Consider the following 21,355-nt stretch of genomic DNA (forward strand, 5'->3'; position numbering starts at 1 on the left):
CCCTTCCTTGTCTGTGCAACTCTTTGGTAGCACAAGGAGACCTCTGCACATCAAATTCCTTAACACTGGTTATTGGCCCAGGCCTGTACTGAGAGTAAGTACACACAGTATTCCTAGCTGAGTTTGTGTTAGCTTTTTGGTGTAAAATGGCACAGGAACTGTTGTCAGGCATCTCCTGGATAACCCGGTTGGATGGGACAAACTATGTTTCCTGGTCCACAAAATGCTGCTTGCTTTTACGCAAGGAAGGACTATGGACTGTTGTAAATAACCCACCAGATACTACTGCTTGGGATCCAGATGACGAAGAGGATGCAAAGAAGTTAGACGACTTTAAACGTAGCAATGAGAAAGCTCTTTGCATTATTGGACTAACACTGAATGACCAGCAGCTTGTCCATATTCGTGGTGAGGAGTCTGCTGCAAGGTGTTGGGATGTTTTGCGAAGGCTTTATGTTCGAGACAGTGTGGGTGCACATATACACCTTACACGTAAGCTGTTTAGGGCTCGTCTGCAGAAGAATGGAGATATGCTGACCCATTTAAATTACATGAAGGCAACTTTTCAAGAGCTTCATGAAAAGGAGCTGATTTTTTCAGAGTTGCATCAGGTCTACATTATTCTGTCATCTTTGGATGAGAGTTATGATGAGTATGTTTCTTCTTTGGAAGTTCTGACCAGAGAGGAACTGACATTGACTAACATTACTGGGAGACTGCTGGAAGAGTCCAGAAGGAGGCGTGACAGAGACCAGCTGAGAGAGACACAGCTACAAGAGGAGCAGCCATTCACCACTGCTTACAACGTCAAGAAATGTTATTCTTGTGGGGCTAGAGGGCATATAGCCAAATTCTGTAGAAAGGGTAAAAAACAGAATGTAAATAGCAGTGGGAAGGCTAAGAAGGGCATTGGTTTGGCTGTTTCTGGTGAACCAACATCCAAAAATAATGAATTGTGGGTTGTTGATAGTGGGGCTTCACAATGCATTACTAAAGAGAAAAAGAGGTTTATTAATATGAAAAACAGCAACCAATATGTTTCACTGGCCAACGGTTGGAGGATGAAGGCCTCTGGTGAAGGTAATTCCTATTGTCCATGCATTGATGAACAGTTACCTATGTTATATATACCTAAGCTAAGATTCAACCTGTTATCTGTAAGGGAATTTGTTAAAGTTGGGTTTGTGGTAACATTCAGAGGGGAGCAATGCACTATTGAGAGGAATGGAACCTGTGTAACTGCTAATTTGAAAAATGGTTTATTTGTTCTCACAAGTAACCAGGTTAGTACAGTTAAAGCTAACTCAATATGTGAGAACAAGAAGCCACATGATGAATGTATACATTTATTGCATAGGCGGTTAGGGCATGTAAACTTTAACTCACTACGTAAAACAGTTGAGTTAGTAGAAGGAATTAAACTGAAGCCATGTAGTAAGTATTTGAATTGCAATGCCTGTAATCAGGAAAAGAGTAAGGCAACTCCTTCAAACAGGTTAAACGGATTCAAAACAACTGTACCTTTGGAAGTTGTGTTTACTGATTTAATTGGACCCATGAAACCAAGTTTAGGAGGGTCATGTTATATTTTAAGTATCCTGGACCACTACTCTCGATATGGTTTTTGTTATCTGCTTAGGTCAAAGGCAGACACTTTCCAACAATTTGCAAACTGGCTGAAGTTTGTGGAGAGAAAAACAAAGAGAAAGGTTCAGTGCATAATTACTGATAATGGTACTGAATTTACAAACAAGCGTTTTGTTGATATGCTACAATCAGCTGGCATTGAGCATAAATGTTCAGCCCCTTATAGACCTCAACATAATGCATTTGTTGAGAGACGTGGGCAAACATTACAAGCCATGATGAGAACCATGTTACAAGATTCAGGCTTAACAGATAGACTGTGGGGGGAGGTAGCAAAATGTGCAAACCATGTTCTGAATTTAGTTGTTAATACTTCTACTGGTAAAATACCATATACAATATGGCATGGTAGAAGACCAAACCTTGATTACCTGCACACGTTTGGCACCCCAGCTTGGGTCCACATTCCTGCACAACTCAGGAGTAAAGGCCAACATAGGGCTAGGCAATTATACTTCGTAGGTTACGAAGCTAACCATAGATCCTATCGTTTCTGGGAACGAGGCACAACTAATGTATATAACAGTGCGAGTGCAAAATTCCTTGAGCATGTTGGTTGGGATAGGTTAGAGCAAGAAACTGTTAATACTGATCCTCTAGTGTTTGAGGACTCCTCTGATAATGTAACTAGTAATGATAATACATCTCCTGTAAATAGAAAAGATGAAAAAGAGATAGGGGAGATAATAGATGAATCAGAGAAAGAAAAGGAGTCAGAAATTTAAAACCATGTAATTCCTTGGCGTTCAACGCGTATCAGACGTCCACCTGATCGCTATGAAGCTAATGTAATATGTCAAGTTAGTTTAGTGCCTTCTAACTATGATGAGATCAGGATGTATCCTGAAAAGGAACAGGCATCATGGAAAGCTGCAATGAACAGGGAGTTGAAGTCTTTGCAGGATCTTAAGGTCTATGAGAAAGCAAAACTGCCACCTGGTGAGCAAGCTATAGGTTGTAAATGGATATATAAGATAAAGAAGGGTGTAGATGGGACTATAACCCATAAGGCACGTTTGGTTGCACAAGGTTTTGCCCAAACTACTGAGGATTATGACGAAGTGTTTGCACCCAGTCTGAGGGCAACTACTTTAAGAGCAGCTTTAGTATGGGCAGCTAAAAACCAATATATGGTTACCCATGTAGATGTTGAAACTGCATATCTACATGCTCCATTGCAACATACTATTTATTTAAGAATACCACCAGGATTGACCAATGATAGAAACCATGATTGTTGGGAATTAAAGAAAAGCCTCTATGGATTGAAACAATCAGGCTATGAGTGGAATAAATGTATAGTTAATGAGTTAAGTGCATTAGGTTTTGTAGCCAGTAATGCTGATCCTTGTTTGTTTAGAAGAGAACACAATGAAGTGTTATCTTTTCTTTTATTATTCACAGATGATATTGCAATAATAACAAAAACTGAGTTAGAAGCACAAACTATCATTTCAAGATTGCAAAATAAATTCAAATTAGGAATCTTGGGGAAATAAGCCACTATTTGGGATTAGATATTGTGAAAACAAATAGGGGTTTTAAGATTTCGCAAGCCAGTAAAATATCTCAGTTATTAAAGAGATACAATATGGAAATGTGTAAACCAGCAAAAACTCCCATGGCTATGGATTTTAAGGACACTAATGTTGAGAGTCCTATATTTGATAAGACTATGTACCAATCTTTGATAGGAAGTCTTATGTATTTGAGTAATTGGACTAGACCTGATATTTCTTACTGTGTAAACCAATTAGCCAGGTACAACAATAATCCAACTGTTAGACACTGGCAATCAGCTAAACGAGTATTAAGGTATTTGAAGCAAACTATTCACTACTCGTTATATCTAGAGCCAAATCGTGAGTTAATCCTTACTGCATATGCAGATGCGAGTTTTGCCTCTGATACAAACACTCGTAAATCTACTTCAGGGTTGGCTATAATGTTGGGTGATTCTTTGATTGGGTGGAAATCTATTAGACAAAAACACATAAGCTTATCTACAATGGAGGCTGAATTTTCATGTCTATCAGTGTTATGTACAGAACTGCTAGTGTACAAACAATTATTGTTAGATATGGGTTTAAATGTAAATGATCCATTTATTGTGTATGAGGACAATCAAGCTGCAATAAAGATGGCTAACAATGCTGCAGTAAGAACAAGATCTAAATATACTGATCTTCGTTATGTAAATGTCAGACAATGTATCAAAGATAAATTAATACAGCTAGAGTATTGTTCATCTGATGTAAATATTGCAGACCATTTTACGAAGGTACAAAGTGTTGTGAAACACAATGCTAATTGTGAAAGAATGTGCATAAGATTGTAAGAGTTATATATTATTCTACCCAAAGGGGAGAATGTTAGGCATATGGTGTTAGCCTACAATGTTGGGTTGAAAATATATTAACCATAATGCTATGTCTTTAAGAAGTTAATTGGCCAATGGGTGTGTAAGTGTTCTCATGGCCATAAGAGGAAGCTAGTAATGTAGCTTCTCTCTCTCTCTGAATTCACTGATCTCTACTATTACTGTTTTTGCTCTGCTGTTGGTTTACTACTGTTGTAACCTGAACTGTGTATTGACCTCTGGACCGGTAAGAAGACTTTGTAGTTTGGATTACTCTTTGGACTGTTGCTATTGTTTATGACCTGGACTGTTTATTTTTGATTGTGCATTTTTGTTCTTACACCACCTTAAAGTAAAATACTTTTTGTTTTTATAACTCAGTGTATTCTTGTGTGATTTTTACTACTCTCAGTACCCTTCCTTGTCTGTGCAACTCTTTGGTAGCACAAGGAGACCTCTGCACATCAAATTCCTTAACACAGCAGTTTGCAGAGCTCGCCAGAGGGACCGGCCACTGAAACACTAATCGGAAGATCCGACCAGGAGAGGTACAGGGGCCCAGGGACCATTTAGTGTGGGGTTTTGTAAAAGCTGCAGAAGTGTATGCCGCACTGGGGACCAATGCCCCCTCAAACCAAAATTTAAACTTCAGGTGGAGCTACAAGGCCTCCCCTGTAAAATGGAGTTGGACACAGGCTCAGCTGTCTCCATTATTTCCCTGGACACATTTAATTTCATGTGCAGTTGCAGTAGAAAATGAGCCAAGCTAAGGCCCTCCGACATAATTTTAACTGATTTTCAAATTGCTAAAGTCAAAGTTAAAGGGGAAGCCACCTTGGCTGTAAAATTTAAAGGGTTTTATGGACACCTGGATGTCATAGTAGTAGGGGGCCAGAGAACGAGTCTAATAGGACTCAATTGGTTTGATGCTTTAGGCATTCAAGTAACCGGTATCAACCGGACACAAGCTGCGAATCTAACATCAGTTTGCAAGGACTTTGCAGACGTATTTGATTCAGCCCTAGGAACCTATACAGGCTTGCCTATTTCATTCAAGCTGGATCCCAACGTGGTCCCCATTAGGGTTAAGCCTCGAAGGTTCCCTTTTGTCCCCAAACGTAAAATTGACACTGAAATAGACAAGCTTGTAGAACAGGGCATTTTACAACCAGTTGATGGTGGGGAGTGGGAAACTCCTATAGTCACACTACTCAAGGCCAATGGAGAAATTAGAATATGTGCAGACTATAAATGTACTATTAACAAAGCCCTTAAGCAACATGCATACCCTGTCCCAGTGGTGAACCACATTTTAGCTTCTTTGCAAGGGGGCACTATTTTTGCAAAGTTAGATTTGGCACAGGCCTATCAGCAATTGCCGGTCGATGAGGCCACAGCTGCAGCTCAGACGATCATGACTCACAGGGGTCTTTCAAAGTGAAGCGTTTACAATTTGGGGTTAGTGTTGCTCCAGGCATTTTCCAGTGAATCATGGAACGTACACTTAAGGGCATTCAGGGTGTTTGCCCTTATTTTGATGATGTACTAATTGCTGGAGAATCTACAGAGGTATTAGCCAGCAGGCTCAGAGCTGTCCTACAAAGGCTTGTCGATCAGAAGGTTGGCGGTTTGGCGGGTCGAATCCCGAGTGCCGCATAACAGAGTGAGCGCCTGTTACTCGTCCCAGCTTCTGCCAACTTAGCAGTTTGAAAGCACGTAAAATGCAAGTAGAAAAATAGGGACCACTATGGTGGGAAGGTAACAGCGTTCTGTGCGCCTTTGGCGTCTAGTCATGCCAGCCACATGACCACGGAGATGTCCTCGGACAAGCACTGGCTCCGGCTTTGAAATGGAGACGAGCACTGGCCCCTAGAGTCGGAAACGACTAGCACGCATGTGCGGGGGAACCTTTACCTTTACTTTACCTTTAAATGTAGTATTGGGTTTTCTTCAACTGAATTTCTGGGATTTTGAATTGATGCTAACGGTATTCACCCTGCTGAATCCAAAGTGAAGGCCATTCAATTAGCTCCTAGTCCTAAATCCAAAGGAGAGCTACAAGTATTCTTGGCCCTCCTCAATTTCTAACCATGCATTTCTGCCTAACAAGGCCACATTGGCAGAGCCTCTTCACAGGCTCCTAGATAAAAAAGCTCCATGGAAATGGACCAGCATTCACGAGAAAAGTTTCCAGGACCTAAAGGCACTATTGTCAGTTAAATCTACTGTAACTCATTTTAGGGAGTCTAAACTAGTCTGTTTAGCCTGTGATGCATCTCCTTATGCGGTGGGAGCAGTCTTGAGTCATTTAGAAAAGAATAGAACACAAGTCCCTATTGCATTTTATTCAAGGACACTGTCCTCTGCTGAGCATAACTACGCTCAAATTGACCAAGAGGCCTTAGCCATTGTAGCAGGAATTAAAAAATTCCATGACTATTTATATGGCAGGGACTTCACGGTCTTCACAGACCACAAACCACTACTGGGACTCTTCACAACAGACAAACAAACTTCCCACATTCTTTCCCCAAGAATGCTGAGTTGGTCTATTTTCCTGTCTGCATACATATTTAAGCTGGTTCACAAACCCAGCAAAGAAATGGGCCATGCTGGTGGCCTGAGCAGACTCCCACTGCCACTAACAGAACCAGACCCAGCCCCTGCGGTCAGAATTCTGTCCATTCAGGACCTGCCAGAATTTCCCCTCCACGCTGGGGTCATAGCTGCAGAAACAGCTACTGATAAAACACTTAGTAGAGTGCTTTCATGGGTACACATGGGATGGTTAGATAAAAACCCAGGCTCTGAGTTCCACAGTTACTTTTAGTTAGAAGACACGAGCTATCAGCTCACAAGGGGTGCATCCTATGGGGGAACAGAGTCATAATTCCCTCATCACTGAGAGATAGAGTTTTACAGTCACTACATGAAGGCCATCCAGGCATTGTCAGAATGAAAGCTTTAGCAAGAAGCTACCTTTGGTGGCCAGGTCTAGACAAGGACATTAAGGCACAGGTACATGGATGTTATACATGCCAGCAATCTAGGCCTGAAATGCCACATGCTCCAGTTCACAGGTGGGAGGAGACGCACACTCCCTGGTCCAGAATTCACATAGACTACGCTGGGCCCTTTCAGGGGCAGCTCTTCCTCATAGTAGTAGACAGCCACTCCAAATGGCTTGAAGTAATCCCAGTTGCAAACATAACTACTGCTAGGACCATCCAGGTGCTGAGAAAACTCTTTGCCACACATGGGTTGCCAGATATCTTAGTTTCAGACAATGGGGCCCAATTCACTGCTGCTGAATTTAAGGCCTTCCTAAGAGCAAATCTTATCAGACATGCAACGTCTGCCCCTTTTCACTCATCCTCTACTGGTCAAGCAGAACGTATGGTGAGCACCATGAAGGAGTCATTTAATGCATAGTAACAGGGGACTGGCATCACAGACTGGCAGATTTTTTTTTATTCTGCCAGCATTCTATGCCCTGTACTGCTACAGGCAAAAGTCCTGCAGAACTTTGTTGGGGGAGGTGACTGATCACTAAACTGGACAGGTTGCTTCCAGATAGAGTGGCAGCAGAAGCCTCTCAACCAAAACTCCCAAGGGGGCTGCAAGTGGGCAATTGGGTATGGGCCAGAAACTATGGACATGGGAATCTGTGGGTTCCTGGTAAAATTACCAAATCATCTGGTCCCCTCTCTTATGAAGTGGGGCTGGAGGGAGGGCGGGTGAGTCGTCAGATGCCACATTGATCAACTCAGAAAACAGTTTCCAGAACGGCCACTAAGCGAGGACTGCATCATAAGTCCCTCCCAAAGTCCCCAAACTTGCAGCCAAGCCAGCCCACACATGGACTATCAAGACTCTTCCTTCATAAGCAATGAGGAATTGGGCATAGAGGAGGGGAGTCCAGAAGTGCAACATGGATCCCCTGACGGAGCAAGCCAACCAGATTTTAACAATCACTGTGCCAACTCTGCTGAACAATCTGACTCTGGGATGGGCCGACCCAGAGAGGCCAGTCAGAGAGCACCTAATTCCTTTGACTAAGTGCATTAAGGGACACTGGTCTGCCTGGCCCAATGGGTAAGTTGGTAGACCAGAAAGTGACTGGAACCCTGAGGCGTTCCACAAGGGCACGCAAGCCTCCTACTTATCTAGCAGATTATGTTGTAAAATAAAGGAACTATAATGTTGTCTGTACTATTGATTTGTTGCTATATTGAAACAATAATGGAACTATGATATTGTTAACAGTGTGCGGTTAATGGAAGCCTATTCATTCTGGTGTTAAAATTGTGTAACTTGCCTAACTGTTGCTATGATGTTAAATCGTGTAACTTGTATTGTTTTGCTAATTGTTGCTATGATGTTGTCTGTTCTAAGAGTGGAGGGGTGTTATGTATTGATCTCAATTGTAACACCACGTGGTAAGCTGGAGCTAGCTAACGGCTCTCCAGCAACTCAGACTCCCTGTCTCCAGTGCTGCTATTGGCTGCCCCTAGGTGGCAATGGGTTGCTTTATTGGCTGCCGCCTAGAGGCCAGGCTATAAATTACTGCAGGCTGCAGCCCAGTTCTCAGTTCAGAACCTGCAAGCAAATAAACATGACCATTGCTGAACTCACTTGCCTCGTCTCCTTTCCTGCGCAACGAACTCACTACACAACAATAATCATACTTATTTGGAATGGGCTATTTGCTTTAGCCTCCATTCTTTAACCCAAGTATCACTATTTCCTATCTACAGTAAGCCAACATATAGCATTTGGACTTACCTCTTCCATTTCAAAGGAATCTGAAGGCTTGCAGCTGATTCCAGATAATCTCCTGAGAGTATGAGTTAAAAGCAAATTGTGCTCCTTGTGGGATCTTTCTTTACTGAGAATGTCAGACTTGGAAGGAAAGTGGGGCTCTTTTAACAATAGTTGAGGCAACCTCCAAGTTTTAGTGGCTATGAATTGTGCAGATTGGGGTATAATCATCCCCTCTTCCTCTTCCTCATTTGGCAACAGTTCTTTTAGAGAGATTAATGCAGCACTGTCAGATAATCCTGTCCTATTCACCAAATGTAGATTATCAGCAGGAAAGTGGTCTTCTTGGGTTTTACATATACCAGCATTTTGATAGGCTTGAGATTCATGTGTTTGCCTCGATATTTTTCTCAAGACCTGACCTATTCTTCTCTTCTTGGCCTGTGGCTTGCCTTTTGGAATATTAATTCTGGCCTTCTCTTCTCTTTTTCCTTCTTCTATTTTCTGTTCCCTGGTACTCGTGTGACTCAGCAGAGAGGAAAAAGCACTAGTCACGTGATCCAATATTTCCAGTTGTTGAAAGCGCCCTTAAAATTGAGAAAAATTAAACAAACCTTATTTAGTTTAATTAGGGCAAAAACTTTCAAGGCTTTTAACACTAAAGGAGATTCAGTTGGGGGGGGGGGATAACATGAGTGTTTAAAATATATCCTGATCCCTGACTGGAATATATGGGACCAAGCAAGGCTAGGAAGATTGGGATCTTTGTGATAGATATTTTTTAATGAGTAATTGGAAATTTTTTTTAATATTCTATGCCCTCATGCTTGCTCAGAGAAATAGAATCAGACATTTTTCAATATTATGCAAATGAAATGGAAAACATCTTTAATTTGGTATCACTTCCATATGTACATGCTATAATTTAGTTTAGTGGATTTATGTCAGTTTAAGTGTCTATGATCCAAGTATCTTTTACAACATTTATTAACAATGAATATTTTATTATAGTAATCCTTGGAAATCACAGAATATGAGTCAATATTCTTAGTTTCTGTGAAATAATTTTACATAGAAATAAAGAGATCAATCCTCATGGACTGGCATACACATCAGTTTCATTTGTTTTTAAAGCTTATTCAGATTGACAAATTTAATATTCTGTGGTATGATTATGATTGTATTGGTGTTTCTTTTGAGAAAGATTCTGGGGAGGATGTAACAGAAATTGGTGAAATTCTACTCTTTATTAAAAGCTGCTAAACACATTCCTTAGCACTTAGATGTGTATACCACTTTACAGTGCTTTACAGCAATTTCTAAGCAATTTACAATATCAGCATATTGCCCCCAACAATCTGGGTCCTCATTTTACCGATCTCGGAAAGATGGAAGGCTGAGTCAACCTTGAGCTAGTGATGATCGAAATCCTGGCAGTCGACAGAATTAGCCTGCAATACTGCATTCTAACCATTTCATCCTTAATCCTGCTTTATAAAGAAGCATATATTCCAGGGATATATTCCAAGGGCCCTTTTTAAAAATACTCCATCCCAAATTTCTATCCAGCTATTGACACTCCAAAGTAGCTGATCTTATTTATGAAGCAGTATAAATAACTGATATGTAATAAAGAATCCTTCTGGCACTTTCCAGCTTTTTACTATTTTATTTTGCACTGGAATTTATTCATATATTGTTTGTATTTTAGTGCACAACAGAATACTAATTTAATAGCATGATGACATTAACATCCTGGAATTTTATTCAGTCAGAATAACTGAGTTATTATCAACCCATGAACCTGTACGTACATCTTCTTCATGTAGTACAGAAGTTGGAACAAGGAGCTAGATGATAAAAGGATAACTGATTAAGTTTGTTTGATACACTTTTTTCTTTTCTTTTTAAAAATACAACAGTAATGACATCTGCATCAGTGGAGTTTGTGCTGCTCTTCAAATTTCAACAAAACTGATTTTTCTTCAGTGGATTAGTAACAGCTAATACAGAGAATAATGTGGATTCACCATCTCAAATGTTTGCCAATGTGGCAATGCAGCAATTCCATAATAAATTCAAACCTGTGATCAGCCCATCAATTATTCACTCACCATGTAAACTGGGAGCTTCAACTTTCATGCGTTGTCGTTGAGCTTCTATGAATACTTTGATATTGATTCCTTCAGCAATGGATGGACAACTGATGAAGCGAGAAGGAATCTTAGTGCAGATATCAGGTTCCTCAACACCAAACCCCAAAGCAAGCAAAACCTCAACAGGGTCCTTTTCTGAGAAATCCAGCCATTCAATGACACTATAAGGAAAATATCAATAGAAAATATTTTGCTTGGCTGATCTTCTCTATAAATACTATGTCTATAGTCACACATGCGTACACATATGAAGACAACATGCACATATGAGTCAAAAATAATCTATCTGTCTGCTACTTAATAAACTAGCCACATCCTTTTTCAGGCTTCTGAGATAGATAGATAGATAGATAGATAGATAGATAGATAGATAGATAGATAGATAGATAGATAGATAGATAGATAGATAGATAGATGTCAATGTTTTAAGAGCTGATTTCAATGAAAGCCTAGAAAAGTATAGAGCTGCTTTAATGAACAGGAAAAAAGTTCTGTTCTTGCTTTTAGGCAAAATTCAAAGCACTTGTCCAAATAATAATTTTCAAAGGATAGTTAGATGATGATGATGATGATGATGATGATGATGATGATAGACAGACAGATATATAGGTAGATAAATTGTTCATCCTTAGTACATATCACTTATTTTACAGCTAAGTAAAGTACACAATGGCCCCCTGAGAATTTAGACAATACAACTCTGATTGACACTACAAAAATCTGTACTTTTTCAGAAAAGCGCAGATGAGCTACAGGTACATGAACTTTTAGCTTTCCTCACTTACAGACTCTGGTTATGTAATGGTGAAAAGATCTGTTTTAAACTTGCAACTGTCTTCCATAACAAAAAAAAAATTGAATAGGTTTGTGGATCCATTATTTCTTATAACCTTGTTTGTACCTGTGTCACCAGCTGGCTATATTGGTTCTCCTTCTATGAGCCTGATAACTGAGCCCTGTGATGGGGCTTTTTAGTATTTAAAGACAAGGCTAAAATTATTTGGATAAAATTTCAGATTAATAGATTAGCATCAACTTTTTTTAAAAAAAAAAACATCTTGGAAGAAGGTAACGGCAAAGTACTTCTATATTTTTCCCCAAGAAAGCTGTACTGATGGGCCCATGTGGACATCAGGAAGTAAGTTTGATCAAGAATGTCTTTATTTGCCATGCATCTTACCATGGGACTACTCTGGACATATAAAATGGGGTGAATTGTTCCACGAAAGATGAGAGGGAGGCGTCAGGCAGGGTTTCAGGCGTTTATTTAGCTTCAGCTCCGGACAGCTGACAGGCGCATGAAACCAGCTTTATATAGAGAACTGTCAAACATAACGACCAATCAGGGAACCGTGCTTTCCCGCCGCTAGGGCGGCAGCCAATAGCCTTCCGGCAGCCTGACAGCTCCTGGGGGCTGTGCTTGCTTGGCTGCTTGGGGAATCCGCCAGCTGACCGGCTGGCTGGCTGGTGGACCTGTTTGGGAACCGGCGTTCTGACAGCTTCGGCGGCTGTCAGCTGGATCAGTCTTGGCACATGCGTGAATGCTCCTGGTAGCCCTTTTGACAGCTGTCACTGTCAATGGCTGCCTGTTGGCTCGTGCGCATGCGTGTCTTCTTCCAGCAGCCTTTTGACAGCTGTCAACTGTCAACGGCTGCCGGGTTAGGGTTTCCCTGTTAGGATCGAAGGCACCCGGGGGATTGGTATGTAACATGGGGGGGATGTAAATGTAACAATAGCAAAGGAATGAAACAATAAAAATAAACAATGAAAGTACAATAATATGAAATTAAAGAAGATGGATGGAGGGGCAGCAGAAAGCATGGGGGGGCAAGGTCAGATAATTAGTCCAGTAGCCACCTCCAGTGATATATCCTCCTATTGGCTCCCCAGGCCAACCGGCAGAGCCAGGTCATCATGCCCTGGAGAGTGGGGGAAAACTCACCTGGGGGGAGGGGCAGGATATTTCAGAGAGGGCCAGCACTACAACAGAGAAGGCTCTTCCCTGTCAGAGTTTTTTTGACCGGTAGGATTCTCAGCAGGCCCCCTCTGTTGGCATGAGTAGGGCAGGTTTGTCTTAGTGGGATGAGATGGTTCATCAAATAATATGGACCTATGGCATGGAGGGCTTTAAAAATCATAGCCAACACCTTGGCAAGTCCCATGTAAAGTGCCTTGCAGTAATCCAGACAAGAGATGACTAGGGCTTGAGTGGCTGAATGCAGGGATTCATGACTGATCTAGGAAAGGCTGCAGCTGTTGCACAAACTGAAGCTGGTGCAAAGGCCACAAATGCCATCTGATCCTTTAGCAGGAGGCACGAGTGGGTTTATTCTAGAATCATCAGCAGAATTTAAGAAGAAAGCTTCTAAGATGGTATGGAAATGATAAGCCCTAATTGAAATGTAATGAGAAAATACCAAGTGATTTCATTCCTTATGCTCTCAAGACTTCTTTCATGTAACCGGTTCAGATTTCTGGACTGCTGGTTAGGGAAACTTGTCAGTTAGATCATGGGTAATGATTTGAACTCTTAGAATTAGGATTGAGCTCAGAAACTATTTTCCCTCAAATTCCCCCTTCTCGTTTTAAGGTCACTTCAAAGACATCAAAATCTGCTGTCTTTGTAATCATGCCATTGGACCCATAAGAGGGTCTGATGCTCCTGCATTAGATTTCTTTTATTTAGAGTCTCTCCAGACCCCTTCCTTTCAATAACTACTGCACTGCTTTATTCCTGCAGTTGAATTTTATCCCCCCCTACTCAGTGAATCATTTAACTTCTTACTTCAAAGGAAAGTATTTCTGCTTTCTCGGAGACCAGGCACATTATTATAGCTATGAACAGTCACTGGGCTATCTGGGGAAATGTGGTTTCAGCATGAAAATCAGTAGCAATAGGAGAACTATATTTCCTAATTGAGTTTCAATTTGTTCCAATTAGCACTGTGAGAGACTCACCAAAAAAATCTGTTCCATTTCATCCCTCCATTCCATTAGACAACAAGACATGCAAGGGCAAAAAGGGAAAAATTATTCTGAATATTTCTAATCATAACTTGTACACAATCTGATGCATTTGTCACCATAAAAAGACCGCAGGGATACCTAAGAGAACATCTGCTAAAGAAAAACCAATTTGTCAATATGCACATATGTGCATCTTGCCTTCCCTGGTACCCATGTGCTTGGGACCTTCATGTATCTAGAGCTGGCTGGATGACAATGTAAAAGCTCTAAACATTAAAATTAGGCCACCACTGACCTTTTTGGACTGAGGAGCGAATGAGGTGAGCTGGCATTATTCCATCTTGAGAGAACAGGCATTTGTGAAAAGTAATGCAGGGAACTGGAATGGGAGAAAGCAGCATGAAATTTGTTTACACTTGAAGTCCTTTGAGATGACATTGTAATTTCTTTCTGGAGTAAACAGTTGCATCTTTATTTTAGTAAGAAATGATTCTTTGAAAGAGCTGTTCAGTAGCAAAGCATGTAACAGCACCATGCAAGCACGCTTATTCTCAGGAACAGTATGTTACAGTAGGTGTTAGAATGTAGGTGTTAGGTACCAGTAAATGCTAATTATAAAGGTGGCAGAGCTTCTTTGCTTCTGACAGATGGCATATATTTGGGATCCTATGGGGAGAAGATTTTTTTTTTGAACTACCTACCATTTAGATAGTTATGGTTGCTTGTCACAAGGCCCTGGGTAGAACACATGTAAGTAGCACTAGAATCATTTGTTATATGATTATATTGAGATTGTTATATACATATTGTTATATGTTATATTGAGATTCAAGGTGCTGGTAATGACCTATAAAGCCCTAAATGGCTTGGGTCCGGGATATTTGAGGGAACACCTGCTGCCAGCATCAAGCTCCCTTCGTCCAGTGCGCTCGCAGAGAGAGGGTCTTCTCAGGGTGCCGGCGGTAAAAGATTGCCGGCAGATAACACCCAGGGGGAGGGCCTTTTCTGTGGGTGCGCCTGCCCTCTGGAACCAGCTGCCCGTGGAGCTCAGGACTACCCCTGACCTACATTCATTCCACCGAGACCTGAAGACTTGGCTCTTTGAGCTCTCTGACCCAGGCTGAGAATTTTAACTGGGTTTTATTTTCAGGGATAATTTAATCTTTTATTTGTCTTTTAACTTTTTATTTTGTATTAGTATAATTTTAAAATTTCCTGTAAACCGCCCTGAGTCCTTCAGGAAAGGGCAGTATATAAATCTAATAAAATCTAAAATCTATATTGTCTGGAAATAACTATACTATCATTATTATATTATTATAAAAGAATTGTCCTGTGAAGTTACAAAACCGTATGTGTTCTTTTTATGTTTAAACTCACAGAGGAGCCTCAGCCACCTAACTTGTTCTTAAGTCTGGAAGTTGGGATGAAAGAAAGTCCCACATGTACAGTTACTCTATTTATTTGTTTGTAGAGGTTATTACCCAGAAAGAATCAGCAACAGAACACCCATCAGAGCTCCAGGAAGTGTCTGCTATAAGCAAAGAGCAGACCTGTGCTAATTAAATGAAGAGTGCATTATTATCTTCCAAACCCATATTGTGAAGAAGTTTCACAATTAAACAAAATCATCTGGACAACATCTACCCAAAAGAAGTATCCAGCTCTGACTCCTACTACTGAATGAGCAAGTGAAGAAATAATAACCTGGCAACTGTCACTACTGTTATTCTTAAACAAACAATTTCTGGAAATAATATTTGTTGCATTAACATGCCACATTTCTCAACACACAATCCCATCAAAATTAAAAATAGACAAGACTGCACATGAGGACACCCACATCATGTGCAAACATGCAAGTTTACAGTGATTTTGGAAGGGGCACATACAGTAAGTGATTATTCTTTATGCTACATGTCCTGCAGTGGGAACATTTATGTGTGAACACACAGTATGGTAGCGTAAGTGCATAGGCACTCACTCATGTATGAATATTTCTGCCATGATTTCATCAGCTAGAAAGAGCAGAGTAAAAGTTGTGGAAATGGCCACCAGCCGTGTATAATCAGAAATATGTGATTATTTCTCCATGCAATTATTGTGCAGTAGCTTCTTAAGTGCAGACAAATGTTATCAGAGAGCTATACTGTACTTAGTCTAATCTATATTATGTTAATGAACTTATGGATATGCATCAAGGAGGGCATTAATCACTTAACCTTCTTGTAGTACTTGCTTGTTGTATTAACATCAAATATTAATCCATATTTTAGCAAGAAAACTTTAGATTTACATTCACATACAACTCTGGCTGATTATATGCATGGCACATGAAGCTTAATACTAAGAATTTTTAATTTTTGTCACTGTGTTATTTTTCCTGCCCTTACCCCATTAAGGCATCATGAGCTTTCCTACATAATTAACTGCATTTCCTTTTTTGAAATTTTGAAATACAAGTGTATATTTCCTATTAGATAGTTTAACACAATGTGTAAACCTACCGCATGTAGTTTTGCACAGTCATTTGTACCATGCTCAAAGGAGTTGAAAGAGCTGCAAAAAATGTATTTCATTTTTTATTTCTTTTTATTCTGTTCACCATTCAAAAGTATAGATAATCCAGACAATTTTAAATAAAATTGGAATATTATGGGATTATACTTTGGGAAAGAAGACACAATTGTAGCAAAACAATTTATTCAAAGATTGAAACAATCAGAGAACTTGGAAATTCGTTTTCCTATGGTAATCTTTTTGGGTTGCAAAAAAAAATCAATTTATCTGATTATTTTTAGAGCAGAAAGTAAACCTTCACCAAACATTTGTGATACCTACTCTAAGAAGGGTGATGATCAGCTTATGTGACAGATGTTGGGAAAATAAAAGCAGATCTATTCCCTTTCCTCATAGGCCACTTTTCTGGTTATTTCTTCAAAAAGGGTATAATGAGAGCTGCCACCCAGCTTTTATTATACCCTAAACCAGTCTACTTCTACCTAACATGCTCATGGAGAACTCTAACCTTTTGTCAGTGTTGAATTCCTGCTACTTCATGCGACATCTGGCTATACTTAATCTTGGGAAGAAAAATGACTGGGCTTATCCTGACTGACATTCCTTAATGGTGGAAAAGTAAGCATCTCAAAAATGTAACATTGCTGCCAGGGTTATACTTTGGATAGTAAATATACTCCACAATTTTTCCACTAGCTTTCGTTCAGTTTGGTAAATGTGAAATTGCTTTTGAACTTCTATTGGTAGAATGTTTTCTGTACATGTTTTTTAGCTATAAGGTGGCCACAAAGACTTTTGCACAAGGTTGCAAAACTAATATAATATGTATAAAATGTCATGATGCAAGTTCCACCCTTTTGTTATTTTATTGCAATATCATACACAAGTATGTAAGGGGCTAATTTTCATCACAGCATTGTGATACATGTTTCATCATTTCCCTTCTTCTGCTGTTATTAGTATATAGAATGTTCTATCTTTCATTGTAGAATAATCTTACAAATAGCTCCTGGCTTCTGATGCTTCCATTTCCACTTCCAAAGGAAGTGGCCAGGAGAGAATTCCTCCCACAGGACCCTATAAATACGACTGAAGTGCTAGTCATGGCTAAAGGAAAGAATAAAGAGAAGTCTCTTCTTCAAATTTTCTGACATAATTTCTCCTTTGCTTGTTTTGAGGCCTGTTTGTTACTGAAGCAATGTTAAACTGATTTGAGAGATTGTGTTCTAACTTTTCTTCTACCTGCCTCAAAATGACCAGGACAAAAACTCCAAAATGCAATTGGGTTAGATGGAATTCAGATGTCTATCCTTTCTCTAAAGTAAGTAATGTACAACAAAATATACATCTATTTTCTGCTCAGGAAGTAACTGGTTGGAAGGGGAAACCTCACTACAGAAATTTCTGAGAAACACAGATGAGAACTGTGAACTATGTAATGTAAACAAATATGAACTCATAGTAGGCCAAATGGTTTCAGTGTGCTCTCCTTGATATGAAAAAGTTGACTTTAGAAAACAAGAATCAAATAGCTCAAATGTGATTGCATCCATCTTACTATGGAATATTATTATGCAAGGAAGTCCAAGTTATTACAAGGAAGTCCAACTAGCAATTTTCAGTTACTTAATACATTTTCATAGCAATCATAGCCATCTAAAGATTATCATTTGAAGTATAAATTAATACCAAATTTCAAGAATCAAATACCAGATTTTCTGAGGAGAAATGAACAATGAAGACATTTTAAAGAAAGAACAACAACAACAACAACAACAACAACAACAACAATAATAATAATAATAATAATAATAATAATAATAAATTGGAAATAAATCTAGTCAGACAATCAACTTTCAACTTTATCTGAACTTATTTCTGATCTACAGTATTTTTAAAATATATATTAATAAATGATTGTTATTATTAAATAAATGATATAAGGATTGTTTCCCCCATTGATCTACTCTATGTACTCTTCTTACACCAACATATTCCCAATAATACAATTCAATTATACAATTACCTTCTGTTTTATCTTGGCTTTCTTGTAATGTTTTGTTTGCTGCTAAGCTGTTGAAGTAAGGGTAGTAGAAGATTTGATATTGTTCCAGAGAAAAACATGAATAACCAGAACACCCATAAATTTAGTTACAAATCAAATCTAACCAAGACGCCTTCAAACCAAGAAACTTCTCAAATGGAAAAGATAGTTTAGATGTATATTCACACTAATATGATATACTTTTATCTTATCTTATTTTACCATTCCTGTACCTAGATAATATTTTGAAATATTTTGAAATATTTTTACTATCCAGGAAGCACATTAATAAAAATTTAATTAAAATAAATGTTGTGAGGGACAACACTGAAGCTGGCACTCAGTGTGACACCCCGTACTAGCAAGAAGCTCAGGAAAAATCATTTGCAGAAAAGAGAGAAAATGAGGTTAAGTCAAATCAGTCTTGATACTGATGATCACTTTGGCAGCTTTGACTCAGGAAAGTTGTTGCAACTGCAAAGGCCATTGAAGAAGAGCCTAGAACCTGGATCCAGCAGCAGAAATTTCAGGCAGAGTAAGAGTGAATGTGATACATTCAAATTTACTCATTATTCTATTGGGGATCAGAACCCACAAAATGTAAGCCTCTGTACTAACTGATTGATTTTGCATAATTAATATGCAAATAATTACACCAAAATTCGTGCTAAGAATGCATATTAAATATTCTAGTAATTGAGGCACAGTATTCATACATATATTCTTGTAGATAAAACTTTGTTAAAAATACTTATCCAAAGAAGAATTGCTTATACATACTAGAAGCCAGAATCCATCCTGTTGTAGAGATTTTCCTTCTTGTGGCCCACTAAAAATTTGACAAAACATCATATTATTTATTTGTCTGTCCTAAACTTCTTTCAAGGAGTTCAAGACTAAACAAGTGTTTTTTTCCCCACTTTTCTTTTATTTTTATAATGAAATCATAACAAAATAATGTAGATTGTGAGTCAGATAATATATCTCACTTAACCTCTACTTCAATAACTATCTGGACGAGTGCAGGGTTGTAATGGTGCATAAGAAATTTAACATTAAATTAACATGTTAGTATGTAATAGTCAATCTTCACATTGTCTTTTTCTGTTCTTAAAAAGAAAACTGGAATTTCAGTCCATGTATCTATGAACCAAGTAATAACTATGGTTCCTAATACATATACTTGTTGTTGTCGTTGATAGTTGCTAAGTCGTGTCCAACCCATCGCGACCCCATGGACAATGTTCCTCCAGGCCTTCCTTCTTATTAGGTGGCCAAAGTATTTGAGTTTCAACTTCAGGTTCTGCCTTCTAAAGAGCAGTCAGGGTTGATCTCCTCTAGGACTGACCGGTTTGATCACCTTGCAGTCCCTTGGACTCGCAGGAGTCTTCTCCAGCACACCAAAGGCCTCAATTCTTTGGTGCTCAGACTTACTTATGGTCCAACTTTCACAGCCATACATTGCAACTGGGAAGACCATAGCCTGATGGCAAGGTGATGTCTCTGCTTTTTAGTATGCTGTCTAGATTTGCCATGGCTTTCCTCCCCAGGAGCAAGCGTCTTTTAATTTCTTGGCTGCAGTGCCCATCTGCGGTGATCTTGGAGCCCAGGAAAATAAAATCTGTCATTACCTCCATTTCTTCCCCATCTATTTGCCAGGAATTGAGAGGGCCAGATGCCATGATCTTGGTTTTCTTAATTTTAAGTTTCAAGCCAACTTTTGCACTCTCCTTCTTCACCCGCAACAAGAGGCTCTTTAGTTCCTCTTCACTTTCTGCCATTAGACTGGTATCATCTGCATATCTTAGGCTGTTGATATTTCTCCCAGCAATCTTAATTCTAACTTTTGATTCATCTAGCCCTGCCTTTCTCATGATGTGCTCTGCACATAAGTTAAACAGGCAGGGCAACAGTATACAGCTTTGCCGGACTCCTTTCCCAATTTTGAACCAATCAGTGGTTCCGTGTCCAGTTCTCACTGTTGCTTCTTGACCCACATATAGGTTTCTCAAGAGACAAATAAGATGGTCTGGTACTCCCATCTCTTTAAGAACTTGCCACAGTTTTTTGTGATCCACACAATTAAATGCTTTAGCATAGTCAATGAAGCAGAAGTAGATGTTTTTCTGGAACTGCCTAGCTTTCTCCATGATCCAGTGTATGTTGGCAATTTGGTCTCTAGTTCCTCTGCCTCTTCGAAATCCTGCCTGTACTTCTGGTAATTCTCGATCCACATAGTGCTGGAGTTTAGCTTGTAGGATTTTAAGCATAACTTTACTAGCATGTGAAACGAGTGCAATGGTGCAATAGTTTGAACATTCTTTGGCACTGCCTTTCTTTGGAATTGGAATGTAAACTGATCTTTTCCAATCCTGTGGCCACTGTTGAGTTTCTATTTCTATTGCACCAGTCCATCCACACCTTCAGCTCCTCCCTATAAGAATCTTTGTTAACATCCCAGATAAGACTCACCAGTGCCATGTCATCCATATATTTCACAATATGAATCGTAGTAGACTTAGCACAACAGTCATGGGTCATCAAGGTGAACAGTAATGGACTCAAAACACAGTGCTGTGGGGAACCCATATTCAAGAAAATGGAATTGGAAACTTTTCTTCCAAACTTGCACAAACTGGGGCCTATCAATAAGGAAGTCAAGTATCCAGTTACGTAAGGAAATATTAAAACCTAGTAGGCCCAGTTTGTACACCAAATGCTGAGGAATGATTGTGTTGAATGCCGAACTAAAATCAACAAACAGTATTTGCACATGAGTATTTTTCTCCTCCAAGTGTGCCAAACTAAGATGAAGCACACAAGAAAGTGCATCATCTACAGAGTAATTTGTCCAATAAGCAAACTGTAATGAGTCAAATGTGGAGGGAAAGCGTAAAGCAA

General features: G+C 39.4%; 1 protein-coding gene across 1 annotated transcript in view; it reads right to left on the bottom strand.

The window, feature by feature from the left end:
* ITPRID1 (ITPR interacting domain containing 1) overlaps positions 1–20,995 on the bottom strand; it is a gene marked incomplete at both ends in the record, with an annotated part of 63,662 nt that extends 42,667 nt beyond the window's left edge. The window contains 6 exons of the mRNA XM_083379006.1: positions 8,792–9,354; positions 10,882–11,084; positions 14,186–14,269; positions 16,398–16,449; positions 18,437–18,483; positions 20,862–20,995. Of these exons, the coding sequence (XP_083235132.1) occupies positions 8,792–9,354; positions 10,882–11,084; positions 14,186–14,269; positions 16,398–16,449; positions 18,437–18,483; positions 20,862–20,995 (1,083 nt within the window). The remainder of the gene's footprint in view (positions 1–8,791; positions 9,355–10,881; positions 11,085–14,185; positions 14,270–16,397; positions 16,450–18,436; positions 18,484–20,861) is intronic.
* Positions 20,996–21,355: the final 360 nt, after the last annotated feature.

Source organism: Vipera ursinii, assembly GCF_947247035.1.
Source record: "Vipera ursinii genome assembly, chromosome: Z".
Taxonomy (NCBI): domain Eukaryota; kingdom Metazoa; phylum Chordata; class Lepidosauria; order Squamata; family Viperidae; genus Vipera; species Vipera ursinii.